Source organism: Hylobates moloch, unplaced genomic scaffold, assembly GCF_009828535.3.
Source record: "Hylobates moloch isolate HMO894 unplaced genomic scaffold, HMol_V3 SCAFFOLD_19, whole genome shotgun sequence".
NCBI classification, from domain to species: domain Eukaryota; kingdom Metazoa; phylum Chordata; class Mammalia; order Primates; family Hylobatidae; genus Hylobates; species Hylobates moloch.
This window is the reverse complement of record NW_026652294.1, coordinates 27,584,125-27,611,739: the sequence shown is the minus strand read 5'-3', so window position 1 is coordinate 27,611,739 and position 27,615 is coordinate 27,584,125. Positions and strand designations below refer to the sequence as shown.

At 56.3% G+C, this 27,615-nt stretch overlaps 1 protein-coding gene across 1 annotated transcript in view; it reads right to left on the bottom strand.

The window, feature by feature from the left end:
• Positions 1–25,675, bottom strand: part of GRAMD4 (GRAM domain containing 4) — a 108,070-nt gene extending 82,395 nt beyond the window's left edge. Inside the window, exons 1-3 of the mRNA XM_032137975.2 lie at positions 25,586–25,675; positions 9,899–10,150; positions 9,549–9,743 (exon numbers count right to left, since the gene is read on the bottom strand). Coding sequence (XP_031993866.1) covers positions 9,549–9,743; positions 9,899–10,150; positions 25,586–25,675 — 537 coding nt within the window. The remainder of the gene's footprint in view (positions 1–9,548; positions 9,744–9,898; positions 10,151–25,585) is intronic.
• Between the last annotated feature and the right edge of the window lie 1,940 nt (positions 25,676–27,615).

The window sequence follows — 27,615 nt, the reverse complement described above, 5'->3', positions numbered from 1 at the left end:
GTGGGGTCCACTCCTGCTGTCAGCTGAGCATTCCCCCAGGGCAGGGGATAATCCACATCATCAGGGTTCTGTGGCAAACAAGAGCCACTGGGTGCAGAGTGGGCTGAGAAAGCACGCGAGGAAGTAGGCGACCATGAGCACAGGCTTTGTCCAGTACCACGGGGTGGCGACGGTCCGGTTCTTCCCAGGTGAGAGGCTGGGTTCTGGGACACCGACGGGATGTGGGTGTTGCTTCAGACTTTTAAACACCAAACTCCCCACCCAGGGGCCACCTTCCTACCTCTGCCCATCCAGGTCCCAAGTGCCCTCAGAGCTGCAGGGCCTCGGCTCCCTCCTCGTCAGCTGCAGGGCAGGAAGACAGAGGACCCTGTGGGCCATCACTGCTCAGGCCAGGCTCACCCCAGGGCCGCTTTCCCCAGCAGACAGGTAGGGGTTCCCCCCAACTCATGTCCCAGCAGGGGCAGCAGCCAGTCGCCCTGAGAAGCTGAGACCCCACCAGCGATTCAGCCACACCAGAGCTCTGGGTGCAGTGGGATATCTGGCTCCTTTGTCTGTCCCCTGAAGGCCCTCGTCTCTGTGCCATTGGGCAAGGCCCTCCCATGACCCCCACGTTTCCCCAATCCTATGGAGTGTGTCTAAGGAAGCAGGTGGAATTGGCCTGGCTCCCCCAAGTCTGGGGCCTAGAGCAGAGCCCGGGGAGCCAGGGCTGCCCTCGCTGGGGAGGGGAGGGGAGACAGAGGAAGGGACAGAGCCCCTCCGAGCCAGCATCACCCAGCAAATGCCTCCAACCGTCGCACCAGACTGAGCCAGCCCACCAATCTCAACCTGGAAAGCAGGGAGGCGCCGATGGGGCCCAGCGAGGATGGGGGTGGGGCACGTGGGGCGGTGGGGAGGAGCCAGGGCGAGGAGGGAGACATGGTCAGCGGGAAGGCAGGAGGCTGGCCCCAGGTAGGGGCACAGGCAGGCAAGTGGGCCACCCTTTAAGCTGCATTCCCAAGAATGCCGGCATTCCCAGCGAGGGCAGCCCTGGCTCTCCGGGCTCTGCTCTAGGCCCCAGACTGGGGGAGCCAGGCCAATTCCACCTGCTTCCTTAGACACACTCCACAGGGTTGGGGAAACATGGGGGTCATGGGAGGGCCTAGCCCCATAGCACAGAGACGAAGGCCCTCGGGGGCAGACAAAGGAGCCAGGTATCCCACTGCACCCAAGACGTGGCTGAACCCCAGTCCTGGTCCCAGAGGAGCTGCAGGCACATGCTGGTTGGGTCTCCAGGAGCCTTACACAGAGGCTGACCTTTAACAAGCTGACCTGAGAGGCCGGTCCCAAGCTATCCCCACTCCTGTGTCCTACAAACTCCTGTGCCCCTCCCTCATCGCTCCAGGGAGCCCTCCTTGTCACTCCCTCCCTGGCAGGGTCAGGCCCTTCCCCATCCCATAGACCAGGCTCTCTTTACCTTTCTACCTCCCAGAAGCTCCCTCCCACCACGTGTGCCCTGAAGGCAGAAGCATCATTCAGGTGCCCAGGACAGGTGATAAGAGGCCAGCACCCCTCATGGGACCCCGAACACAAGGGTAAAAGTCTTGTATTCCAGGCAAGGGCTTTGGGGTGCTGTGACTGGAGGCTTCCTGGGTCTAGGGCCGAAGTTAACCCAACATCAAGAAAACAAGACAGGCAGCCAGGCGCAGTGGCTCACGCCTATAATCCCAGCACTCTGGGAGGCCGAGGGAGGCAGATCACCTGAGGTTGGAAGTTTGAGACCAGCCTGACCAACATGGAGAAACCCCGACTCTACTAAAAATACAAAATTAGCCGGGCATTGTGGTGCGTGCCTATAGTCCCAGCTACTCGGGAGGCTGAGGCAGGAGAATCACTTGAACCTGGGAGGTGGACGTTGCAATGAGCCACAATCATGCCATTGCACTCCAGCCTGGGCAACGAGAGCGAAACTCCATCTAAAAAAAAAAAAAAAAGAAAAAAGACAGGCTCCACTCAGATCCCCAAAATGCTGCCTGGAAAACACCACCGACAAACCAGCAGACGGGGAGTGACCACCTGGTTCTCTCTCCTCCCAAAACTTCTGCAAGGGCCTGACTCATTCCTGAATGAAAGACGCTTAACAGAAAGGCCAGCAGATGCGGCTCTGTAGATCTTTTCAAAGGCCGTCCCCTGCCAGGGTGGCAAGTTCAGAGGCGGAGAGGGGACAGACCTGGCCAGGATGGAGTCGGAGATTTGTCTGCGCTCTAAAGCGTCCTGCCGGCAGCCTTTCTCCTCCTTGCCCGAGGACACCGGACTCCGGGATGCGTTCTAAGTCAGCCCCACTTTCACGTCTCAAAGCAATGCCAAGCCCGTGCCCGTCCCTGCGGGGCCGGGCTGACTAAGCACAGCAGGGAAGTCCCTGGTTCTCCTGCAGCCTCCCTCCCCTCTTCCAAGTCGTGGAACCGTGTTGGGGAGGTGGCGGCCCCTCCCCAGCCCCAGCCAGCTAGCCATGCTGCGACAGCATACCGGGAGCCCGGGCTCAAGGCCAAGGGATCGGGAACTGCTTCCCGAGGGGTCCCACTAACAACTCCAGTCCCCCTACAGAGACACACCGGGACTAACAATTAAGTAGATGGGTGACAAGCGGTGGGAGTCTGGCTTCCTGCTGCTTGAATAGACACGAATTGATCAGCAAGAAAGGAGACAGAAAGATCCATGTAGGAAAAGGATCACAGTTCATCAGCAGCGCAAACTCACACTTTGCTCAATACAGGTACAGGAGGCTACACGCAGACACAGGCAGAGACATGTACATACGTGTGCATCAGCTCACGCATGCATTTCCTTGCTGTCAGCTGAGAGGGCCCAGAAGCAATGACACCCCAGTAGTGACGAGCGCACCCGCTACCTGCATCTTGGTTTCCGATTCTGCCCTCCAACAAAAGGAACCCGGGCTCCCTGCAGAAGGGGCTGACTCTAGGCCTGGGCAGGGAATGGACAAGCTGAGCCTGGAGTAGGGCCAGAAAGTGAGGAAGGACTCACACCACCCACCGTGAAGGGGTACGTCCAGGGAACCCAACGGCCAGCACTGGAACAAGTGAGCAAACAAAATAATGGCATTCCGCATTGACCTAGAGGATTAAATGAGTATCCACGAACTCACACGGATAAGTAAGCAGCTGCATAAACTGATAAATGGGGAGAAGAGACAGACTCCCCTGAAGAAGGCCATGTCAGTGACACAGCCACTGTGCCCTCAAAGAGGCAGCCATGACTCCCCAGCCCTTAAGTGTGTCTGGGTGTAGTGACCTCCTCCCAAAGGCGACAGTACTGGAGGGAGGAAACACAAGAACTGCCGTGAAGACCCCTGACAAACACATCTCAGGCGGGTGGCCAAGTCAGCACCAGCAGCCGCGGGCCACATCAAAGGCGCGCGCCTGGTGTGACGCAGTAAGAGGGCACCACACCCCTGTGGTCTTCCTCCCGCTAAGCCAGCGCCCCAGACTCACCATGAGAAATACATCCAAATTCCAACAGAGGAATTCCAATTGTCCAAACAGACAAATTCCAATGGATGGAGATCCCACAATATACCTACTATTTCTTAAGACTGTCAGAGTTATCAAAACTAAGAAAAGTCTGAGAAGCTGTCACAGCAAAGAGGAGCTTACGGAGACATGACAGCTAGATGTCACCTGGGACCCTAGATGCAGTCTTAGAACAGAAAAAGGACATTAGGTAAAACCTAATGAATCTGAACAAACTATGTACTTTGGCTAATAATAACGTATGAATATTAGTCCATGGATTGTAACAAACCTACCACACTAATGTAAGATGTTAATCACCGGACAAACTGCAACTGTTGGTAGGGATAATTTGGAAACTCTGTATTATCTCTGCAATTTTTCTATAAATCTGAAACGGTTTTTAAAAAATAGAGTTGGCTGGGCGCAGTGGTTCACACCTGTAATTCCAGCACTTTGAGAGACCGAGGCGGGTGGATCACCTGAGGTCGGGAATTTGAGACCAGCCTGACCAACATGGTGAAACCCCATCTCTACTAAAAATACAAAATTAGCCAGGCATGGTGGCGCATGCCTGTAATCTCAGCTACTTGGGAGGCTGAGGTAGGCGAATTGCTTGGACCCAGGAGGTGGAGGTTGTGGTGAGCTGAGATCGTGCCACTGCACCCCAGCCTGGGCAACAAGAATGAAACTCCATCTCAAAAAAAAAAAAAAAGAGAGAGAGAGAGAAAGGTGGTCGCCAGGGGCAGGGAGGAAGGGTCCAGGGAGTACCTAAAGTGTCTAGAAGGCCCAGGTTCCTGTTTGGGTTTTGATTGTGGTGATGGCTGCACAACTTGGTGGACGTACTAAAAGTCCGTGAACTGTGCACTTTAAATGAGTGTGTTGTATGGTGTGTGAATTACACCTCAATAAAGATGCTGACAAACACACCTCAGCCAGGTGGCCAAGGTCAACACCAAGAGTGAGGAACAAACAAATTCACTCCCAGCCTGGCCCCTGGCCCTACCCAACTCCACAGCCCAGCTCAGACCGAAGCCAGGGTCCCAGGATACCAGGCACAAAGAGGTGCCGCTCCAGGTGGCTGGACATGAGCAGAGACCCCTAACTTCAGGAGCCCACCTTCTAGAAGGGAAGCGTGGTAAACAGTAGACAAACCAGAACCTCAGGAAGAGGAGAGCAGTGACAGCAGAGGCACAGCTGGGGCACTCACGGGAGGCCTCCCTGGCGAGGGGACATGGAGCAGAGAGGTCCCAGGAACGGCCGGCAGGGGAACTGACCAAGAGAGGCCGAGCCACTTCCTGGAGCCTCCTAACCACTCAATGCCCAGCACTGAGCTTCTCCCACTGCAGCTTCTCGGGAGTTTGGTGGCACGGGGTCCCAAGCAGAGTCTCTTGTCCCTCCTGTTCCCCAGGGACAAGTAACAATTCACCAAGCACAGAGCTTCACGGTTTCCCAGCAGCCCCACGCCCTGCCTCTTTGGACCTCACTTGACAGAGGGCAGTGACTCGGCTGCTGCAAAGTGCATCCCAGAAGCCCTCACTCCTCGACCACCCATGGCCTCCACACCCAGCCCCACCCAGCCCCACCCAGCCCCAGCCAAGGCCCCAGCACTGCTCCTTAGTAGACCTGCTTCCTCTAGGAAGTAGCATCCAGGCCTCTCCACCCACCTGGGCCTCCCTGTGGGAGGTGGTGCAGACACAGCCACCTCAGGCCAGAGCCAGCTCTCAAGCTCTGGCTTCTATACCCTAGGCCAAGGCCCTTGTTTACAGGTGACCAAACTGAGGCCCAGAGAGGTTAGGTGTCTTGCCCAAGAACACACAGCAGCAAGATCAAGCATGCTCTCCACCCAACCCCCGTGCATATGGGGCTTAGGTTAGAAGCACAGCCCATAGGTCCAAACCCACCTCTACCACGCAGCAACCTGTGGCCCTGGGCAAGTTGCTGAACGGCTCTGTGTCAGGGCTTCCTCCTGTGTGAAATGCAGCTAACAAGAGCACCTACCTCCAGTTGTTAGAAAATAAATCGTGTATCATGCTTAGAGGGCTGTCTGGCCCCGAGCAGGACATGCTGTCCAAATCTTGCTATTTACTGCATGTTTGACAGCAAAGAGAGAAGTCTCATCATGACTTTAAGTTTATTGCTGATATTTCTCTCACAAAATCCCCCTTAGAAGAGTATCATCAGGAAGGCAGAAAGGCTGCAATGTTTATGAGCACAGCCGTCGGGGCAAAGCGACCCACGTGCACATCCCAGCTCTGCTCCGAAACGAACTGGGGACTTAGGCAAGCAGCACTGCCTCCCGGTGCCTCAGTTTCCTCATCTGTAAAACGGGGTGAAGTATGCTCTGCGGACTTTGTTGAGACAATTCGTGTAAAACACTCAGCGCAGGCCTGCTGTGCAGAATGAGTGATTTCTATTACTATTATTAATGTTTTTGATAGGCCGGTACTTCCTGCCTTTCCTGTGTAACCACAGGGGACTTTAATCACTGGGCTTAAACATAATCACAACCCTAGGTTATAACTCAAACGCCAAACAATCGGAATAGTAGCCCTGTAGACAGCACTGTCATTAGTGGCGAATTACCAGCCCAAAGTGTCCGCCCAGGCCTCTGCCACATGCTGAGACACCAAAGGCAAAACAACAGGGCTTTCTCCAATTAGGGAAACAAGCATTTTCTTCTTTTTTTTTGAGACGGAGTTTTGCTCTTGTTGCCCAGGCTGGAGTGCAATGGTGCGATCCCGGCTCACCCCAACCTCTGCCTCCCAGGTTCAAGCGATTCTCCTGCCTCAGCCTCCCAAGTAGCTGGGATGACAGACATGCGCCAACACGCCCGGCTAATTTTTTGTATTTTTAGTAGATGCAGGGATTTCTCCATGTTGGTCAGGCTGGTCTCGAATTCCCGACCTCAGGTGATCCGCCCGCCTCGGCCTCCCAAAGTGCTGGGATTACAGGCGTGAGCCAGTGCGCCCCGCGAAACCCACATTTTCTTGCGCCATCTCTGTCTCTAAGAGAGTCTGAGTGACCTGCCTTTAAGTTCTCAAGTTAAACTGTTACATTTCCCCAGCAGCCAAAGGCTCCAAACAGGTGACAGGCTGGCCTGGGCCCCACCCGCTGGGCTGGGTTAGGCCTGTGACACTCTGTTCACATAACTGTCCCCTTGGGAGATCCAGGCCTCCTCCCAGCCCCCCAGCCACACCTGACGGTGGAGGACTTGAGCTTTTCCTCCTTTACAAGCAGTATTTTTCAGGACCATTGCTGTGCCATCAAAAGCCAAAGAAAAGGCAGATCTAAACCCACCGTGGCGCCTAAGAGACCCCAGGCCAGCCTGTGGGATGCCCAGACCAGAGGCCTTCGAAAGCACTATGAGTGGTCCACTTGGCCTCGGAGGCGCCCAGCAGATGACCATCTCCACGCCAGGCAAGAGACGCTGCTTCCCAGCGAGCACCCTCTGCCTTCTGCCTGTTACTCACTAAACCCGGCCACAGCTTCTCTCCCTCAATTCACTGTCAATTTTTGTCGGAGCAGGGATGCTCTGCCACACACCCCAACACTGTCCCTGCTGCCCCGGGCTTTCTGCAGAGATGGTCTCCTTTCCCCTAAAGAGGCCAAGCAGCAGCCTCTTGGGCCGCCTTGCAGGGGAGGAGGCAGGAACTCAGGCAGGGGGTGACCAGGCCACCCAGCCAGTCCCTGGTGTCTTCCCTCCCAGCCAGCACACGCCCACACCAACAGGAGCTCTGTAAATACCCAAGTCCCCGCCATGGCCACTAGACAGGAGCCCCCAAACCTGACACACAGAAGCCCACATATGGGGAAGCCTCCCCAGCTCCCTGAGATGGGCCAGCCTCCTAAAATGAGCCCCTGACCGCAGCCCCGTCATGACAGGACTGGAACCCCAATGCCAAACAAACCCCAGTAGATTTGGCTACCAGAGAGAAATACCCAAACAGAGAAACATGGGGAGCTGGAAGGGGGCTTCATGTGGCCCCCGGGGAGGGGAGGGGGCACACGGATGGCACAATCACTAACACGGATCACACCAAGGGACTATCGGGGCCCCAGGTTCTCCCCTAACAGGGGTGTCACCAGGCCCTGTCAGGTGGGGTGCTGCTGTTTCTGTAACATCTCTAACATTGCTCTGATACTCTTTCCAAAGAGAAAACAGGCTTCAGGCTGGCAGCCCTCCCTGGCAGCAGAGGCTCACTAGCCTCCAATAACACTTTGTTTTCATTGAGCCTGAACCACTATTCTATTCTATTCTACAGCAGAAATGGTGATTCAGGAAAACTGGCTCTGATTCTCCTCCTTCGTTTTCTAGTTGGTGACGGTGAAGCCTGGGAGAGCGGAGAGCAAAGGTCACCTGACGCCGGCGCCGGGCTCCACAGATAAGAGGAGGGTACTAAGGGGAAGGCCTGGAGGGCTGGTGGTTTGGAGAGAGACCACCTGGTTCTTTCCCAGTGAAGGGTCCTCCACCTCCCTCAGCAGGAGACCCAGAATAAACAGCCTCCCAGGGCTATGTGGAAACACACCACAACTTTGAGACTTTCCCGTGCTCTCCAGAGTGCAAGACAGACATCACCGGACAGGCCCCGCCTGCCCCCAGGCTGCATGGCTGGGACAGCCGCACTCCACGCATCAGCCACAGGGGCAGCTGAGAGGAAAGAGCAGCAGGGCAAAGGGCTGGTGGCCCACTGAGACCCCAGGTGCCCAACTTCCCAGGCTCCAGGACCAAGCTGCATCTCCCTGTGAGCCCAGCACGGTGAGGACTGTGGGGCTTCGAGGTCTGCCCCGGGACCACAAAGTGCTGCAGAAGGGTACACACGGCTGCCAAGGCAGGAGGAAGGCAAGACAGGCAGGGCCCCTTTCCTGGACCAGGCAGGAGTCTTCGGAAGGGTGTGCAGAAGGAAGGAGGAGCAGGGTTACTGAGGTCACTCATCTGGGGAGTCCCAGTTAACAACAGGGGAACGTGGTTTCACCCCAGCACGGGGCAGAGGCAGCAACTGAACATACTCCCTGGCCAGACTGTGCATCCCCAAATGGGCCTGGGACACAAAAGTCAGGAAGACAGACTTCAGACTTCAGGCTCAGCCACAGCGCCCGGGGCAGAGGCCATGACTGACCTCCTAAACCCATTCTCCACGCCAGGCAAGAGACGCTGAGAGAGAACCCCAACCCAGGGCAAGCCCAGGCTGAGGGAGGCCCACATCACCTCATTCGATCCTCTTACCTGCCCCTGCCCACTTGCTAGTGAGGAAACTGAGGCCCAGGAGGCTCACTACCTTGCCCAAGGTCACAGAGCAGGAGGGTGAGGGAGGCAAGTCCCAGACTCCTCTCTCGAGCGCTGCCCTCGACTTCTGAGGCAACAGAGCCCTGACCCTGACCTCCCTCCCAGGCCCAGCCCCAAGGCAGGGCTGCACTGGGCTGGGACTCAGGCACCTCCTTTTTGGCATGTAGGAGAGACACCTCTGAATTTTCATCTTAACCCACACAAGGCAGGCAAGAAGGGAACCCCATCCTGCAGAAGGTCTCCCCCAAACCGAATCTTTCCTATCTCAGGAGAGGCAGGGTTGGCAATAGCCGAAAAAGTGGACTTAGCTCTGGGGGAGTCACACTCAGGTCCCTGGCCCCGGGGCACTGCTGCACCTTCTGCCACACAGCCAACAGGGCAGGGGCACCAGCCCACCCGGCTGCGGACAAACTGGCTCTCCTCTCTCCCTTGTCCAGGGCCTGGCAGGGGTGCAGGTCCTGCTCTGGACATGTGGGGCCTCAGGCCGGGGTTGCCACACTGCACCCCACGTTCTGGCAGGCGCACGGGCCTGGGCTCCAGCCAAGGTGCCAGCCCGCCCCAGCAGAGCCCCATGAGCTCAACATCCCGAACAAAGGGAGAGGAGACAGGGCAGAAAGTGGGGTGCACGCAGGGGGGAAGCGCCCACAACTTTTTGGAGAGGTCGTCTGTAGGGAAGCAGGGGCTGGGGCGCCCTCCTCCTCTCCCGTCCCAGCCGGGAGTGGATCGGCAGGACGACATTGGCGGGCCCGGGCCGATACCGTCCCCCTCCAGTGGCCCAGCGTCGGTGACCCGGTCCGGCGACCCCCGCCCCAGTCCGGGCCCCGCAACCCCGGGATGTCCTCGTCTCCCCCAGCCGGCGGGCAAAACCCGGACCAGCGGCCGCCGGTGCCCACGGGGGGCAGCCGTGACGCGCGGGACCCGGGGGCGTGTGCGGGGCGCACCCGCGCAGGGCCCTGCTCGGAGGGTCGCCGGCTCGGGCCCGGACTGCGGCGGCGGCGGCGGGGAGAGCACGGCAGAGTGCGCCGGGTCGCGGGCCGCCCGCCCAGAAAGGAGCGTGTCCGCGGGGCAACCAGGTCGGGGTGGGTGGGTGTCCGCGCGCGCCGCTTACCCTGAGCGGATATCGGGGCCAACTCTCATCCACCCGCCGCGGCGCCCCCCTCGCCGGCCGCCCGGCCGCGCTACACCTGCCGCCCGCCCGGGAGCCCAGCGGCGCCGGGGAGCCGGGAGGAGGCGGCCCCGCGGGTCCCGGCCACGAGCGCGGAGGCGGCGGCGGCGCCAGGTCGCGCGCTCGCGTCCGGCTACGCGGAGTCTGCGCGCCCCCGACCCCGTTGCGCAGCCGCTGCCCCGCCCCGCGCCGCACCTTAAAGGGGCCGCGCCTTAAAGGGACCGCGCCTTAAAGGGGACGCGCCCCGCGCGCCACCCGGGCCCCGCCCCCGCCCCGCGGCCAGCTCGGGGCCCGCGGGGGCGCGCCTGCCCTGGCGGGTCCGCGTGCGCGAGCTCGGTCACGCGGCGCGGCCTTTGTTTGGGTGGCCACGTGTGCACCCGTCGCTCGCACCCACGCGCACGCGCGGCCGCCGCCGGCCACGACCACGCCGTCCCCGCGCTTGCCACGGCGGACGCCACGGGCTCAGCCGCGCACGAGCACGCTCGCTGCTGTGGCCTCGCCCGGGCCCCGCGAGACCGCCCGCCTTTCTAGAGATGGGTCAGGGACTGGGCTGCCGGTGGAGACCCGCGTCCCGGGCAGAAATGCCTTTCCCCGACCGCCTCGCGGAGCGCCGGACGCGGCCCCACGCCGGGGCTCGACCTGCAGCCCGCGCTGTACGGGACGCAGCACGAACCCCGCTAGACTCGCGCAGTACCTGGCGTGCCCACCCCAAGGTGCCCAGGGTGCTGTCTGTCCCCAGGATCTGGACCTCTGGGCCTACCCTTTCTCTGAATCTCACCCACACCCCTGCATCTCCCCAGGCACTACCTGCGGGGCAGGACATCCGTAGAGGGGAACCACTCTAAGCCCACCTATCCCCGGGTTCTGGACCGTCTAGAAGAAACCACCCACCACCCCGCTTTAAGGCTGTCTAGCTCACAGGAGACTGCTCAGTGAAGGAGCAGAGGGGATCACCCTGCAGAACCCTAGGTTTAGGGGACACGCTTTAGTGTCTTACCCAGGAGGATGGTTGCGGGGGAGTTGGGGTGGGAGGGTAGAGGAGAACCAGAGTGGAGAAAATAGACAAGGCCTGGAGGCTGTTTTTGCCCAGCCCTCTCTGCCTCCCCCTCCCCAGACTGGGTCCTCTGTGCTCTGCCCCGCCCTTCCTGTGACTCCTGCCTGCCCCAGTGCCATGCCCTCAACTCACTGACCTTGGGAGTCCCACAGGCATCTCCAACCTTTCAATCCAAAGACTCCAGACCTGGATCCGCCCTCCCCACTTCCTTCTGTCTCAAGGGCCCCAGCTCAAGTGCACCTGAAGCTCCCTGTGGCAAGATTCAGGGCCTCTCTTTGATCCCCCTCCAGGTCTAGCCCTGATGGACCTGGGTTAGAGGCAGGCACTCAGGTGAGCTGTACTTCTCCAAGGCTCAGGTTCCTGTCTGCAGAACTGGGGACCCAGTGATTTCAGGGTAAAGGATCCAGCGCTTCCGCAAGGGCTGCCCAGCGGCGTCTGTCCTGTGCCTCCGCGGGCAGCATGGGGTGCGATGGCGCGCTGTCTGCAGGACCGTCTCTTCCCAGGATGGCGGAGATGACTCACATTTGTGCCCAGAGCCCCCATCCAGCACCAGGCCTGACCGCCAGACCTCTCTGGCTCTCCCTCCCCGCTGCCCAAACCCTCCAGGCTTTCCTGCCTTATCTCTGTCCTCCAGGGAAACAGGATTTGTTTTTCCCAAACACAAGCTCTACTTTCCTGCCTCCCACTCCCTGCTCTGGCTATATCCTCCCAGGGGTACCTGCCCTACACTAACTCTACCCAGCCTGCCAGGCTCAGCTCCAGAGCTGCCCACTCCAGGAAGCCCTCCTGAGCCAGCCTGGTCAGACGTGAACCCGGACACCCACCCGCCAAGGCTCTGGGGGAGGGCGGGGGCCCTTAGGGCACCTCCTGCCCCAGCACTGTGACCACATTTTAATCGTTTTCATTGTTGACTGTGCTCCTTCCTGTCTCCTCTCTCCACTCTCCCCGACAGCCCAGGTGAGCTGCTCCTGGGAGCAAAGGCCCAGAGCTTTCCTGTGCGAGTCCCTCGCTGCTGTCCCCACATCTCAAGACCCTGGCCAGGCTACGTGTCATTGTCGGTCATTTTCTACACAAATGACTCACCTCAGCCAAGCCCCAAAGGCAACCTGTTTGTGCGGGTGCAGCAGTGGCAGTCTCTCTGCCAGCAGGACACCTGCTGCTTCTCACCTCTCATCTCTGAACCTCTCTGCTTCTCCCTGTGGAGAAAAAGCCTCCATCCTCACAGCAGCGATCCCAAAGAGAGACCCCCTCCTGGCCCACACCCCTCTAGCAAGTCTCCTGGAAGGATTCTCATCGCCCTGCTTGGTCATGTGTCACGCTTGAACCAAGGGGACTGCAGGGGCAGAGGCCAGGGTGCTGTGACCGGCAGTGCCATCTGAACCACTGGGGCTGAGGCAGGCAGTGCCCCAACAGAAAAGGGGCTGCAGCAGACAGCGCGACGCAGAGCAAGCGCCCGAGGAATGTTCATTTCGTGAACGGCCAGGATTAGAAGTGAGCAGGCAGAAGCCAAAGGGAAACCAGATGAGGGCACCCAGCATGCCTAGCCCCTCATATCCGGCTCACCCTCCAGACATTTGCTGGGTGCCCAGTCCCTGCTCGGTAGGGGCGCAAAACTGGTGCAGTGCAGAGTCAGACAGAGCCCCTGCCTGGTGGACAGGCATGGACCACACACCCCACAAAGGGGACACTTGATACTGCGTGGTGCCCACCACCCTGCTCCGTGGCTCTTCACAGCCATCCTATTAGCCCATTTACAGAGCAGCGTTTATGGCTGAATTGTGTCCCCCCAAAAATTCATCTGTTGAAGTCCTAACTCCCGTACCTCCCAATGAGACTGCATTTGGAGACAGGGTTCTTAAAGAGGCGATGAAGGTAAATGAGGCCCTGAGAGTGGCCCTAACCCAACAGCGCATGTGTCCTCATAAGAGGAGGAGGTGGGGACACGGACACACACAGAGGGGGGATCGCGTGAGGACACGGAGAGAAGGCGGCATCTGCACTCCCAGGAGTGAGGCCTCAGGAGGAACCAGCCCTGCAGACGCACTGATCTCGGACTTTCAACCTCTGGAAGCATGAGGAAATGAAGCTCTGTTGTGTAAGCCACCTGTCTGTGGTGTTGGTCACACCAGCCCTGGCAAACTCATACGAGGGCACAGGCTTAGAGCGGCCGCCAGACCCTAAGGGTCACATAGCAGGTGATGGCAAGGCCACCGCCAACTCCCCCCTCCTCTGCTCAAAGCAGAACCGGACACAGGGATGGCAGGGCAGGGCTGCCCCGAGTGGGCACGGCGGAGCCCTGAGCTTGGTGGGTGTCCTGGGAAGGAGTCTTGGAGCCTGCTCACACCAGGGGCTAGCGGGGCCCTCAGACCCTGCCTCCCGGCCTCAGAGCCTTGAGGGGAATCGGGGGCAAGATGATAGGACTCGAGAGGAACCGGTGACAAGTGGAAGTAGGGGTCTCTATATAGTCTGACACGCCTGCACTGTCCACTGGCTCCTCAAGGCCATCCTGTTATGTTTCTCTGTGGCCAAAGAAAGGCATGGAAATAAGTCAGTGGGAAGCAGGGGTGTGTCAGGGGCAGGCCAACCCGAGTTCACATCCCAGCCCCCCGTCACCTTCTGAGACGGGACCTGGCACCAAGCAGGTGCACCTGGAAGGTTCGTACCTTAGCATGTAGTATCCAGGCTGTCACTCCGCATGCACAGAACTGCATATTTTATTACACGGGACGCCAAGGCACAGAGGGCTCAGGAACCTGCCCAGGGCCACCGAGGAGAGGTGGGAAGGAAGCACTCCAAGCCCCGGGGTGTGCAGACTCTGGGTTCCAGGCCGTTCCCCACGTCACCTCTTCGCCACCCCCCAGAGGTGGCAGCACCTGGCACCAAATGGCACTGGGAAGTGCATGCGGTTGCTATTTTCATCCTGATTAGGGGAGAAGGGGTGGGGCCAGGGCTAGGGAGGAAGGCCCCTGGATCTGGAGCGGTGAGAGGTTTGGGCGAAGAGTCCCAGGCTGGGAGTCAGGGTTCCTGGAGGAGACTGAACAGAGCGACAGCTAGTGGCTGTCAGAGATGGCAGCATCCCGGCCAGAGAGCTGAGGGGCCCAGTCCCACTCCTCAACAGTCAGGGCTCCCAGGAGGCAGCCTCACTCTCACCTTTGCTACCACTCCTGGCACCGCGTTGCTGCCATGAATCAGTGGGAAGGTGGTGCTTCCTTAGTCCCTCCTGAGCTGACACCTGCCTCCCACCCCTGAAAATTCCAGGAGCTAGAAGTGTTTTAGCTCCAGATGCATCTGGGTCCTTGTGCCCTGGCATGGGAGGGTCAGCGGGCAGTCCACCCCCAGTCTCCCCTGCTACAGGCATGTGGGAGGCACCCCATAAGGGTCATCGCTGGGGGAAGGGATTCAGGACAACCTCATCTTTTTTATTTTATTTTTTTTTTTTGAGACGAAGTCTTGATCTGTCACCGAGGCTGGAGTGCAGTGGCTCAATCTTGGCTCACTGCAATCTCTGCCTTTGAGTGATTCTCCTGCCTCAGCCTCCCCAGTAGCTGGGACCACAGGTGTGCACCACCATGCCTGGCTAATTTTTGTATTTGTAATAAAGATGGAGTTTCACCATATTGACCAGGCTAATCTTGAACTCCTGACCTCAGGTGATCCACCCGCCTTGGCCTCCCAAAGTGCTGGGATTACAGGCCTGAGCCACCGTGCCCAGCCAACCTCATCTTTTTTAGAGAATTAAACTGAGGCTGAGAGCACCCCAAGGATGAACTTATCCTGACCTCTCCTTGGTGCCAGGCCCTATGCTGTGGACATGTGGCAGGGAGGAACACTCAAGATGGTCCCTGGCCTCAGGGAGCTTCTTATCCAACAGAGAGACAGAGGCAGGCAGGCAATGAAGTCACAGTGTGGTCAATGATGAGACAGAGAGCCACAGAAGGCTGAGGAGGGCTTCCTGGAGGCGGTGATACTCTAAGAGAGGCCAAGGAGTGACCAGAGTTTAACTAGGATAAGATAGTAGGAAGAGGATTCCAGGCAGAGGGAACAGCACATGCAAAGGCCTGGTGGGAAGAGAGAGAGCTCCACTTGTTCTGTTTAGCTGGGAAAAGGCAGGAGCTGCCATGAATGACAGCCCACATCCCAGGGCGGGAAGGAGCCATGGCTGGGTTTCAAGCAGGAACAACAGGATCCCATCAGTGCTCTTTTGGGTATAGACTGGAGGCCTCCGGGTGATAAGCAGGTGGGAGGGGGTGCTGTGCTTTGAATATTTGTGTTATATGTAAAATGTTTATTTAGAAACAGAATGCTTGTTCCCCGGTGCTGCAAAGAAACAGCACTCAAACATAAATTTAATTCTCTCAGCAAGGCTATATTTACTTTCTGCAGAAAGGGTGCTCATCGCAGATGGAACAATGGCAAGAGCACACCTGAACAAAGGAGGGAAGCAATTTTTATCCCTTACACAGTTTGTCCCTGCTACTGTGTCCTGTCTCCATTGGCTGGAGCCAGACCTCACAATCTAAACTAAAACCCGATTGGCTAACAGTTTAAAACTTTTCTAAAAAGGTAAAAGTAATGGAAAGACAAAGGAAAAGAGGAAGTTGCTTATGCCAAACAGGGAAGGGGCATACGCTGCAAGCTGGAGCATGCCTGTGAGCAGGTACAGCACAAATATCTTGGTTAAGGTTCAAGGACATAGAATGTACCGTGTGCCCGTGAGCATGTTTAACAGCTATATAGGCTAGGGCTTAACAAAAAGTTGTTAGCACAAAGCAAGGAGGTTTGAAGGAAGTTAGTTTTTCAAAGAAACTATTATTTTTAACACTTATGATTTATTCTTTAACAAGAAGGGAAACTTTGAAGAGGAATTTTTACTTTCTACATTTGTCACCTCCAAAACTCATGTTGAAATTTAGCCCTCGGCTGGGCGAGGTGGCTCATGCCTGTAATCCTAGTGCTTTGGGAGGCTGAGATGGGAGGATCGCTTGAGGCCAAGAGTTGGAGGCTGCAATGAGCCAACATTGTGCCACTGCACTGCAGCCTGGGCAACGGAGTGAGACCCTGTCTTAAAAAAAAATTAATCTCCAACATGGGGAGTATTGAGAGGTGGGGCCATAAAGAAGTGATTGGATCATGCGGGCTTTGCCCTCATGAATGGACTAATCCATTCATGGCTTAATGGATTCATGGGTTAAGGGATTAATGGGTTATCATGGCAGGGGGGAACTGGTGGCTTAATAAGAAGGGGGAGAGACACCTGGGCTAGCACGCTAGGGCTCTCAGGCCCCTTGCCGTGTGTTGCCCTGCGCTGTCTCAGGACTCTGCAGAGGCTCCCCCGGCCAACAGGAAGGCCCTCCCCAGATTCGCCCCTCGGCCTTGCACTTCTCAGCCTTCATAACTGTAATAAATAAATTCCTTTTCTTTATAAACTACACAGTTTCCGGAATTCTGTTATAAGCAACAGAAAACCTACTGAGACAGGGATCTGAGCAGCTCTTACAGAACCCTTCCCACCGCCAGAGGTGTGGGGGGGTGTGGAAAGCAAGCCCTTCCCCATGCTGCGGCTGTTGCTCCCGGGAGAAAAGCCACTGGAGGGCTGTGGCAGGGCAGGGTGAGGACCTGAAGAGCAGCTGAGCTGGGGGAGGGAGCTCTGGGCGCAGGGCAGGGGGGCATGGGCAGGCCAGGAGGGCCCTGGGTTCTCTGCCTGCCACGGAGATCACACAACCCCCATGTGGGCAGTGAGGGGCGCCCAGGAGCTGGCACCCTGACCTCGGAACCCAGCTCTGGAAAGATGGGGAAGATGCAGGGACAGAGAAGGGAGCCCAGGGGCCGGGACTGCTTGGGGCCTGGGCTCTGGGCCGTGCCGTGGAGCAGCACCCTGGATCCCCTCCTGCGAAAATGGCACTGGAATCTTCTAAGGCCCCAGGGCCAAACCCAGGCCTTTGGCAGAACCCAGTTTCCCAGGTTTTGGGATAAAGCACAGACTCCTGCAAGGCCTGCACCATCAGGCCCGATGGACATCCAGCCTCAATCCGTGTCCCCCGCCAGGCCCTAGGCTAGGGGAGCACTGGCGCAGGCGCAGCGCAGTTACAGACACGGAACACGGGGGATTCAGCCTTGCTCCCACCTGACCTGGGAAGGAGGCAGTGGGGCATTACTGTGCCCATTCCACAGACAGAAAAGCTGAGTCCTGAGAGGTCATGTGTTTGGACCAGCATCACACAGCTAGTTCAAGGCCCAACCAGGATACCCTATGAGGCCACAGCAACCATGTCCCTGACACCACCAGCCTGAAAAGACAGGGACAGTGACAGAGCGATGCAGCCACAGGGCAGAGATGGCCTGGGGGCTTGGAGGAGCTGGAGGAGACACACACAGCCAGGTGTGTGAGGGTGCACGTGTGAGAGCGTCCGATCCTCGGTGGAAAATGCGCGGGACAGCAGCCTTCGGGAGGAGGGGATGACACCTCCCAACACCTGCCAAGCCAGGCCAGGGACCGGGAGCGGAGGGGGTGGCCCAGCAGCAAGAAGCTATCACAGTGGAAGGGCAAAGACTCCAGAACCAGCTCAGTGTCGGCCAGCAGGCACCTGTGATCTTGGGGTCAAGGAGCCAGCCCTGCACACACTGCGAGGATCCCTCGCCAGGGGTGAAGACAGGTTCGGCACCCTGAGCCACCTACCCAGAGGTCTACCCTTCATCTGCTGCGGACCCCAGTCTGTCCTGTCCCCGCCCCTCCTTGCCCACCCTGGGCCCCCTGAGCCCCTACTGGGGCCTCCCACAGCCCCTCAGCCCTCAGCCTCCCTCCCACCATCCCCTTCACTTCTTTGTGCTAACAGAGCTGCCCGGCAGGGTCCTTCTGTGGGTCTCCCTGATCCCCACGCCCCACAAACCCCTGGGCCTGCAGGTGCAGGACGCATGGCCCTGCTCCTTGCCACTGCTTCCAGGCCATCCTCCCTCCCATGCAGCCTCTGCAGGAGCCTCCTCACTGGACTCCCTGTTTCTTTTCTGCACAGGCCCCCTCACCCCGCCCACTTTCCTCCCCCTGGGGCCGCCCTCTTGCTTGTCTGCGCAGGGCCTACTGCTCACCTATGGGCTTGTAGCCCACCCTGTGATCCTGGGGAGCCCCTGCTGTCCCTCCTGCCCGGCCCACTTGTCCCTCCTATGTCTGCATCACTCCATCCCTCAGCCTCCTCAAGTCTTTGCTCAAGGACCACCTTTGCTCTGGGATCAACCCTGACGACCTGCTTTAAAATCACTCCTGTATCCACCATGGCAATCTTCCTCTGCTATTTTCTGTTTCTTTCTAGCACTGCGCATTTTTTGTTTTTTGTTTGTTTGTTTGTTTTGTTTTTTGAGATGGAGTTTCACTCTTGTTGCCCAGGCTGGAGGGCAATGGTGCAATCTTGGCTCACTGCAACCTCATCCATGTGTTTCCTTGATTTAAACGAATTACACCACTGGGTGTAAGATGCACCACCAACTTAACACCTGTTTCCAGGAAGACCTGAGACGCTGCAGCCATGCACACCCTCGTTGTAAGTTGCATCAGCATCCCGGGCCCACATCAGTGTCGGGGTGGTGAGGAGGGAGCAATGGAAGAAGTGGAGGACTTCTCCTGCTGTGGCTCTCTGGGGGGTTTGTTCCTGAAGTTCGCAGGGCTGTGCCAGGCCCCAGGGAAGTGGCAGAGGGCATGCTCCCGCTGCCGGCTTGGGATGGGGATTGCAGTGCGAACTTGGGGTTCTGGCTTCTGAGGGTAACTGGTTATGCCACCTTTTGGCAGCAGGTGACAGTACAGCGCTGGGACAGAGGAGTGGGTTAGTTGTCGTGAGAGTGGATTAGTTATCATGGGAGTGGGTTAGTTGTTGTGGGCATGGGTTAGTTATCTTGGGAGTGGGTTAGTTATGAGAGAGGGTTACTTATCATGAGAGTGGGCTACTTATCATGGGTGTGGGTTAGCTATCTTGGGAGTGGGTTAGTTACCATGGGAGTGGGTTAGTTATCATAGAAGGGGTTCATTATCATGGGAGTGGGTTAGTTATCATGAGAGTGGGTTAGTTATCATGGGAGTGTGTTAGTTATCTTGGGAATGGGTTAGTTATCATGGGAGTGGGTTATCATGGGAGTGCATTAGTTATCTTGGGAATGGGCTAGTTATCTTGGGAGTGGGTTAGTTATCATGGGAGTGGGTTAGTTACCATGGGAGTGGGTTAGTTATCATAGAAGGGGTTCATTATCATGGGAGTGGGTTAGTTATCATGGGAGTGGCTTAGTTATCATGAGAGTGGGTTAGTTATCATGGGAGTGGGTTAGTTATCATGAGAGTGGGTTAGTTATCATGGGAGTGCGTTAGTTATCTTGGGAATGGGTTAGTTATCTTGGGAGTGGGTTAGTTATCTTGGGAGTGGGTTAGTTACCATGGGAGTGGGTTCATTATCATGGAAGTGGGTTTATTTTATTTTATTTTTTTTGAGACGGAGTCTCGCTCTGTCGCCCAGGCTGGAGTGCAGTGGCGCAATCTCGGCTCACTGCAAGCTCCGCCTCCCGGGTTCACGCCATTCTCCTGCCTCAGCCTCTCCGAGTAGCTGGGACTACAGGCGCCCGCCACCACGCCCGGCTAATTTTTTTTTTTTTGTATTTTTAGTAGAGACAGGGTTTCACTGTGGTCTCGATCTCCTGACCTCGTGATCCGCCCGCCTCAGCCTCCCAAAGTGCTGGGATTACAAGCGTGAGCCACCGCGCCCGGCGGAAGTGGGTTTATAATCATGGGAGTGGGTTAGTTATCTTGGGAGTGGGTTAGCTATCATGGGAGTGGGTTAGTCATCTTGGGAGTGGGTTCCTGGTAAAAGAATGGGTTCAGTGCACACTCTCTTGCCCTTCTGCCTTCTTCCATGGGGTGTTAACACGAAGAAGGCTCTCCCTAGATCCTGGCACCTTGCTCTCGGACTTCCAGCCTCCAGAACTATGAGCCAAATAAACTTCCATTGTTTATAAATTACCCAGTCTCAGATACTGTGTGATAACAGCACAAAAGGGATGAAGACATCATCTAATGTACTTTATTTATTAAGACAGAGTCCATCTCTGTCACCCAGGCTGGAGTGTATGTAGTGGCACGATCTTGGCTCACTGCAACCTCCACCTCCTGAGTTCAAGCGATTCTCCTGCCTCAGCCTCCTGAGTAGCTGGGATTACAGATGCACACTACCACGCTGGGCTAATTTTTGTATTTTTAGTAGAGACAGGGTTTCACCATGTTGGCCAGGCTGGTCTCAAACTCCTGACCTCAAATGATCCTCCCACCTCAGTCTCCCAAAGTGCTGGGATTACAGACATCAGCCACTGCACCCGGCCACTAATGTACTTTAATAAAAACAACAAAAAATAGATACAGTCTTGCTGTGTTGTCCAGGCTGGAATGCAGTGGCTATTCATGGGTATGGGCAAGGCCTATACCGCGCCCAGCCTATGTAAGCGGGGCACAGGGGATCACACCTGTAATCCCAACACTTAGGGAGGCCCAGGCGGGCAGACCGTCCGAGGTCAGGAGATCAAGACCAGCCTGGCCCAACATGGCAAAACCCTGTCTCTACTAGAAATACAAAAATTATCCTGGCGTGGTGGCACATGCCTGTAGTCCCGGTTATTCGTTAGGCTGAGGCAGGAGAATCGCTTGAACCCTGGAGGTGGAGGTTGCAGTGAGCTGAGATTGCGCCACTGCACTCCAGCCTAGGCGATAGAGCGATACTCTGTCTCAATAAATAAATAAAATTTTTATCGATATAAAACACCATGAAAAATTAATGTTATTCTGTGCAGCCAATAGTTACTTAGATTTACCCACATGTTTAAACATTTACTGTCTTAGCCATTTTCAGGTAACATGAAGTACATTCTCATTGCTGGGATGCTGATATAGTTTGGATGTGGTCCTCTCCAAATCTCAGGTTAAAATTTGATCCTCAGTGTTGGAGGTGGGGCCTGGTGGGAGGTGTCTGTATCATGAGAGCGGACCCCTCATGAACGGCTTGGTGCTTGCGTTAACAGTGAGTTCTGCCTTTATTAGTTCCCATGAGGGCTGGTTGTTAAAGAGAGTCTGGCACCTCCTCTCCCCCTCTCCTCCCTCCTTCCTCTCTCCATGGGATGCCTGCTCCCTTTCCCCTTCTGCTATGAGTGGAAGCTTCCTGATGCCTCACCAGAAGCAGATGCTGGTGCCATGCTTCTTTGTACCAGCCTGAAGAACTATGAGCCAAATAACTGCCTTTTCTTTTCTTTTCTTTTCTTTTCTTTTCTTTTCTTTTCTTTTCTTTTCCTCTTTTCTTTTCTTTTTGAGACGGAGTTTCGCTCTTGTTGCCCAGGCTGGAGCACAATGGTGCGATTTCGGCTCACCGCAACCTCTGCCTTCCAGGTTCAAGTGATTCTCCTGCCTCAGCCTCCCAAGTAGCTGGGATTACAGGCATGTGCCACCATGCCTGGCTAATTTTGTATGTTTTGTTTTGTTTTGTTTTGTTTTGTTTTTTGAGACGGAGTCTTGCTCTGTCGCCCAGGCTGGAGTGCAGTGGCGCAATCTTGGCTCACTGCAAGCTCCGCCTCCCGGGTTCACGCCATTCTCCTGCCTCAGCCTCTCCGAGCAGCTGGGACTACAGGCGCCCGCCACCACGCCCGGCTTTTTTTTTTTGTATTTTTAGTAGAGACGGGGTTTCACCGTGGTCTCGATCTCCTGACCTCGTGATCCGCCCGCCTCGGCCTCCCAAAGTGCTGGGATTACAAGCGTGAGCCACCGCGCCCGGCAATTTTGTATGTTTAGTAGAGACGGTTTCTTCATGTTGGTCAGACTGGTCTCAAACTCCTGACCTCAGGTGATCTGCCTGCCTCAGTCTCCCAAAGTGCTGTGATTATAGGTGTGAGCCACTGCGTCCGGCTACCACCTTTTCTTTATAAATTACCCAGCCTCGGGTATTTCTTTCTAGCAATGCAGCAAATTAAGACAGGTACCAGCCCCACCATCCATCTCCAGGACTGTCTTGGGCGGGACCTGTGGTCACCTCCGCTGGCCTCTGTAATCAGCATCTGCACGGTGGGCCTTGGATGGATGTCACTCTCTCCCTTTAGAGTCCCCTCTTAGAAGGAAAGGCACCAAGGGCCTGCCCCCGCCCCCGCTCAGGATCCTCCAGACAACTGGCCTCCAGGCCACCCACCCTGAGGCCGACCCCCGGCCACCTGGGGCCCTGCTGCGCCCCCAGGCTCCTCTGTGGTCAGATGGTTTTCACTTCTCTGGCCTGATTCAGGGGCTGGTGGGCGGGGCAGTGGCTCACACTGGGTTCACCTGTTAAAGTACAGGGGTAGGGGTAGCTACCCAAAAGGAGAAGCAACAAAGATGGACACACAGCAAAGCTGTGGGCATGTCTGCCACAGGCCAGTGTCCCTGGATGTCTTGGGTGGGGTGGGGCTGAGGCAGGCAGCCTGCCAGGCCAGAATGCCTGAGGCCCTGGCCCTGGGCTTGTGTCCCTAGGGATGCAGTGAGCACAGACCTCCCTAGAGGGGGGCCTGGCCCACCAGAAGCCCAGCCCTGGCCCCTGCCACCAGCCAGTCCTTCCTCAACCACTAGCTCCAGCCAGATCCCCGGAGATGAGCGACCCTGATGACCAGCAAGGGCAGGCCCACCCTCCTTCATCTCCCTCCTCTCGCCCGGCCCAGCCTGGAGGAGGAGTGTGGTGTGAGTGTAGCCACAAACCCAGTCAGCTCCCCTGGACTGAAGCCCCAGAAATGCTGCTCCAGGACCCAGGCAGCCCCAGTCTGCCCCATGTGGCTTCCAGGGGCACAGCCCTCAGCACAGAAGGCTGTAGGTGTGGCCTGCAGCAGGGGGTGGAGGCTGGGAAGGGCCTGGGGGACCCAAGGGATGGGTCAAGGCCTGTTCAGAGCCAGACTCCAACCACCTGCTCCCAAGCCAGCCCTCAGGCCCTGCTCTGCAATGGGTTCAGCTGCCCTGTGTTCGCCTTCCGGGCCCCAGCCCAGGTAGGAGGATCCTGGCACACCTGCTGGCTGCAGGCTGCCCTTCCTTCTCCTCAGGTGAGGAGGTGCCCACTCTGAGCTGTGCAGCCGGGAGCCAGGGTGAGCTGAGCCCCCACCTGCTGCCCCAGGGAGACCCTGCCACGTCTCTCTTAGCCTAACTTAGCTGTGCATGAACCTCCCACCTGCCCTGCACTGGCCGGTCCCTAAGCTCACTGGGGCCACCTTGTGGCTGCTCACGGCCTCGGCCCCACAAGTTGGGGCCTGATTTCCACGCTGGCTGCATTTGTCCTCTGTGGACTTTCGTCCTCTGTGCCACCTTCTTGGGTGGCACCTGCCACATGCTGTGCTGAGCTACTTCTTCTTCTTTTTTTTTTTTTGAGACGGAGTCTCGCTCTGTTGCCCAGGCTGGAGTGCAGTGGCATGATCTCAGCTCACTGCAAGCTCCACCTCCCAGGTTCACGCCATTCTCCTGCCTCACCCTCCCGAGTAGCTGGGACTACAGGCGCCCACCACCATGCTCGGCTAATTTTTTGTATTTTTAGTAGAGACGGGGTTTCACCGTGTTAGCCAGGATGGTCTCAATCTCCTGACCACCTGGACTGTGCTGAGCTACTTCTAAACCCCACAGGGGGCCAGGTGCGCTGGCTCATGCCTGTAATCCCAGCACTTTGGGAGGCCGAGGCAGATCACCTGAGGTCAGGAGTTCGAGACCAGCCTGGCCAACATGGTGAAACTCCATCTCTACTAAAAATACAAACAATTAGCCGGGCGTGGTGGCACATGCCTGTAATCCCAGCTACTCGGGAGGCTGAGGCAGGAGAATCACTTGAACCTGGGGGGTGGGAGGTTGCAGTGAGCCGAGATCGCGCCATTGCACTCCAGCCTGGGCGACAGAATGAGACTCGGTCCCCCCACAAAAAAACTAAACACCATGGGGGAAGACACACATTTTCATTTATAGGCTCTTCCTGTTTCACGTGAGGAGCATCGCAGGATGCATCTGTTCCAACACGAAGGGCACCAGGTCGCTGGAGGCAAAAAGAGGGATCCTGAGAGGCCGTCAGGGAAAGAGAGAACTGAGAGACAGTGACAGCAGTGACGACGGCTCACACCTCCTGTGTGCCGGGCACCATTCTGGGCACTTTATACGAACCAGTGAAGAGAGTGGCTGTCAGCGTGAGAGGAGCTCTGGGGACAGGGGGATGTCTCGCAATGGGGGTCCTTCCTCCACGTGCCCACATAGCCTTTGGTAGACCACACAGCCTCATGTGCCTTCAGATGAGCTTGTGTGGAAGTGGAGTGTGGGGCATGCAGGCCTGAGAGCGGGGGCAATGACTGTCCCCTTGGGATCGCTTCACCCTCACAGGGACTCTGGAGCAGGCCTGGGATCCCCCCATCACACAGAGGGAATGACCAGGGCTCCCGGAGCCGGAGCACAGTATCCAGGCTGTGGCCGCAGCATGACCCAGGCCCTCTGGGGTGCTGCTCCACCCGCCATGGCCCTCCCAACCCCCGTTGCTTTCCAAGGTCCACCCAAAGCCCCAGGCCTCTCAAGTCGCCTACATCCCCTCTACCCCTAAGGTCCCAAAGATTTCCCAAGGTCCCTTAGGCCTCTGGAGGTCCCCCAAGGCTCCTCAGGCCCCCAAGGCCCAAAAGATCCTCCAGAGACCTCTCAAGGCCTTCCCAGGTCCCTCAACGATCCCCAAGGCCCCCCAGGCCCCTTAGGCCCTCCTGTGGCCCCACAAGGTCTCCTAGGTCCCCTAAATTCCCAAGACTTCCCAAGGCCCTATGTGGCCCTCAAGACCCCCAGACCTCCCTCATCCTCAGCCCTCCACAAGACCCCGTCAGCAACTGCCTCTTCTGGGATGGCCAGGCTGAAGTCCCCAGGGTGAATCCACTCGTTCAGCTCCTTGCTTCCTGCCACCAGCTATTGGTTCTGGGCTGACCTATGGTGTGGTGCCTTGGCATCACGTGACCACCAGGCACAGTCACATGTTGTCAAACATGGCTGCCTACGGCACCACCATAGGGGAGATGGAAGTGAGTTCTTCTGCAGCACCCCAGAGCCGGCCTGCAGTCAGGAAGCCCTCCCCAGAGGCATCCACAAAGCTGCCTGCCAACCTGGGTGCCCCAGGCATGGGCCCCTCTAAGCCTGCCCTAGGAGGAGAACAGTTTATGTGACACAGGGGGCTGAGGCTGGGTCTGAATCTTTTTTTTTTTTTTTTGAGACACAGTCTCACTCTGTCACCCAGGCTGGAGTGCAGTGGTGCAATCTCACCTCACTGCAACTTCCGCCTCCCGAGTTCAGCGATTCTCCTGCCTCAGCCTCCGTAGTAGCTGGGACTACAGGTGTGCACCATCACGCCTGGCTAATTTTTGTATTTTCTAGTAGAGACGGGTTTCTCCATATTGGGCAGGCTGGTCTGAACTCCTGACCTCAGGTGATTCGCCCGCCTCAGCCTCTCAAAGTGCTGGGATTACAAGCGTGAGCCACCGCGCCCGGCTGTGTCTGAATCTTTAACAGTTCCCCTCCGCTCCTGGAGCCCCTCCCACAGCCAGCCCTTGCTCACCAGCGGGGGAACCAACAGCCCCTTCCTCACCCCTACATACTCCTCCTGGGGGTCGGGGTCTGTCTCCGCAATACCAGTGCCGGGACGCATCCCTCGTCTTCTCTGCTCCTTTCCGTCGTCTGGAGGTCTAGGCCCTGTCATCCAGCCAGCCTCCACTCAGCTCCTCTCCCTGCACGCAAAGACTGACGCCATCAAGCTGCACTTCCTGAAACACACCCACAAACCAGAAACTCAGCCTCCCCTTTGCCCACAGGATGCCCATGGGCAAAACTGTCACCAGGAGAAGAGAGGAGGGGCCCAAACCAGCTCTGTCTCTGGAGAAAGAGCCTGCCTGGGGCTGGACCCTGGTTGTGTGGCTTCAGGTATGAGTCCCTTCCCCTTCCTGGGCCCCACTCCCCTCACTGCACACCTAGGGTGATGACATGTCATGGCCCAGGGTTAAGAGCACAGACTGGAGAGGGACTCCCTAGGCTTGACTTCTGGCTCTGCTGCACACTGGCTGTGTGACTCTGAACAAGTAACCTAGCCTCTCTGTGCCCGAGTTTCCTTGTCTGTTAATAGGGATCAAACAGAATATAACATCAAGGTCATTAGGAAGAGTCCGTAAATTAATGTTTATAAAGTATTTATTATTTTTATTTTATTTTATTTTTTAGATAAAGTCTCACTCTGTCACCCAGGCTGGAGTGCAATGGTACAATCTCGGCTCACTGCAACCTGTGTCTCCTGGATTCAAGTTGAGTCTCATGCCTCAGCCTACTGAGTAGCTGGGATTACAGGCCCTGCCATCACACCCAGCTAATTTTTATATATTTTTGGTAGAGATAGGGTTTCACCATGTTGGCCAGGCTGATCTCGAACTCCTGACCTCAAGTCATCCGCACGCCTTGCCCTCCCAAAGTGCTGGGATTACAGGTATGAGCCACTGCGCCCAGCCAAAATTCTTATTATTTTTTTCTTGCTGAGTTGAGTCCCTTGTAGATTCTGGGTATTAGTCCTTTGTCAGATGCATAGTTTGCAAACATTTTCTCCCATTCTCTAAGTTGTCTGTTTACTTTCATGATTATTTCTTTTGCTGTGTAGAAGCTTTCTAGTTTAAGTAGGTCCTGATTATGTATTTTTGTTTTTGTTGCATTTGCCTTTGGAGCCTTCGTTATAAATATTTAGCCGAGGCCAATGTCCATGAGAGTTTTTCCTAGGCTTCCTTCTAGAATTTTTATGATTTCAGGACTTAGATTTAAGTATTTAACCCATTGTGAGTTAATTTTTGTATGTGGTGAGAAATAGGGATCCAGTTCCATTCTTCCACAAGTGGCCATCTAATTTTCCCAGCACCATCTATCGAATAGAATGTCATTTCCCCAGTTTACGTTTTTGTATACTTTGCGGAAGATCAGTTGGCTGTAAGTATTTGGCTTTATTTCTGGATTCTCTATTCTGTTCTATTGGTCTATATATCTACCTTGATACCAGTATTGAGACCAGTAGACACTTCCTTGATACTGTCTTGATTACTACATCCTTATAGTATAATTTGAAGTTGGGTAAGGTGATGCCTCCAGATTTGTTTTTTGCTTAGGATTGCTTTGGCTGTTCAGGTTCTTTTTTGATGCCATATGAATTTTGAGGTTGTTTTTTCTAATTCTGTGAAGAATGGTGTCGGTATTTTGGTTGGAATTGCAGTGACTCTGTAGATTGCTTTGGGCAGTATGGTTACTTTCACAATATTGATTGTTCTAATCCATGAACATGGGATGTATTGCCATGTGTTTTTGTCATCTATGATTTCTTTCAGCAGTGTTTTATAGTTTGTAGAGATCGCTCACCTCCTTGGTTAAGTATATTCCTAAGCATTTTACTTTTTGTTTCTAGTACTGTAAAAGGGATTGAGTTTGAACTCCTGACCTCAGGTGATCCGTCCGCCCCGGCCTCCCAAAGTGCTGGGATTACAGGCATGGACCAACCTGGTGAAACTCCATCTCTACTAAAAATACAAAAATTAGCCGGGCATGGTGGCGGGTGCCTGTAAT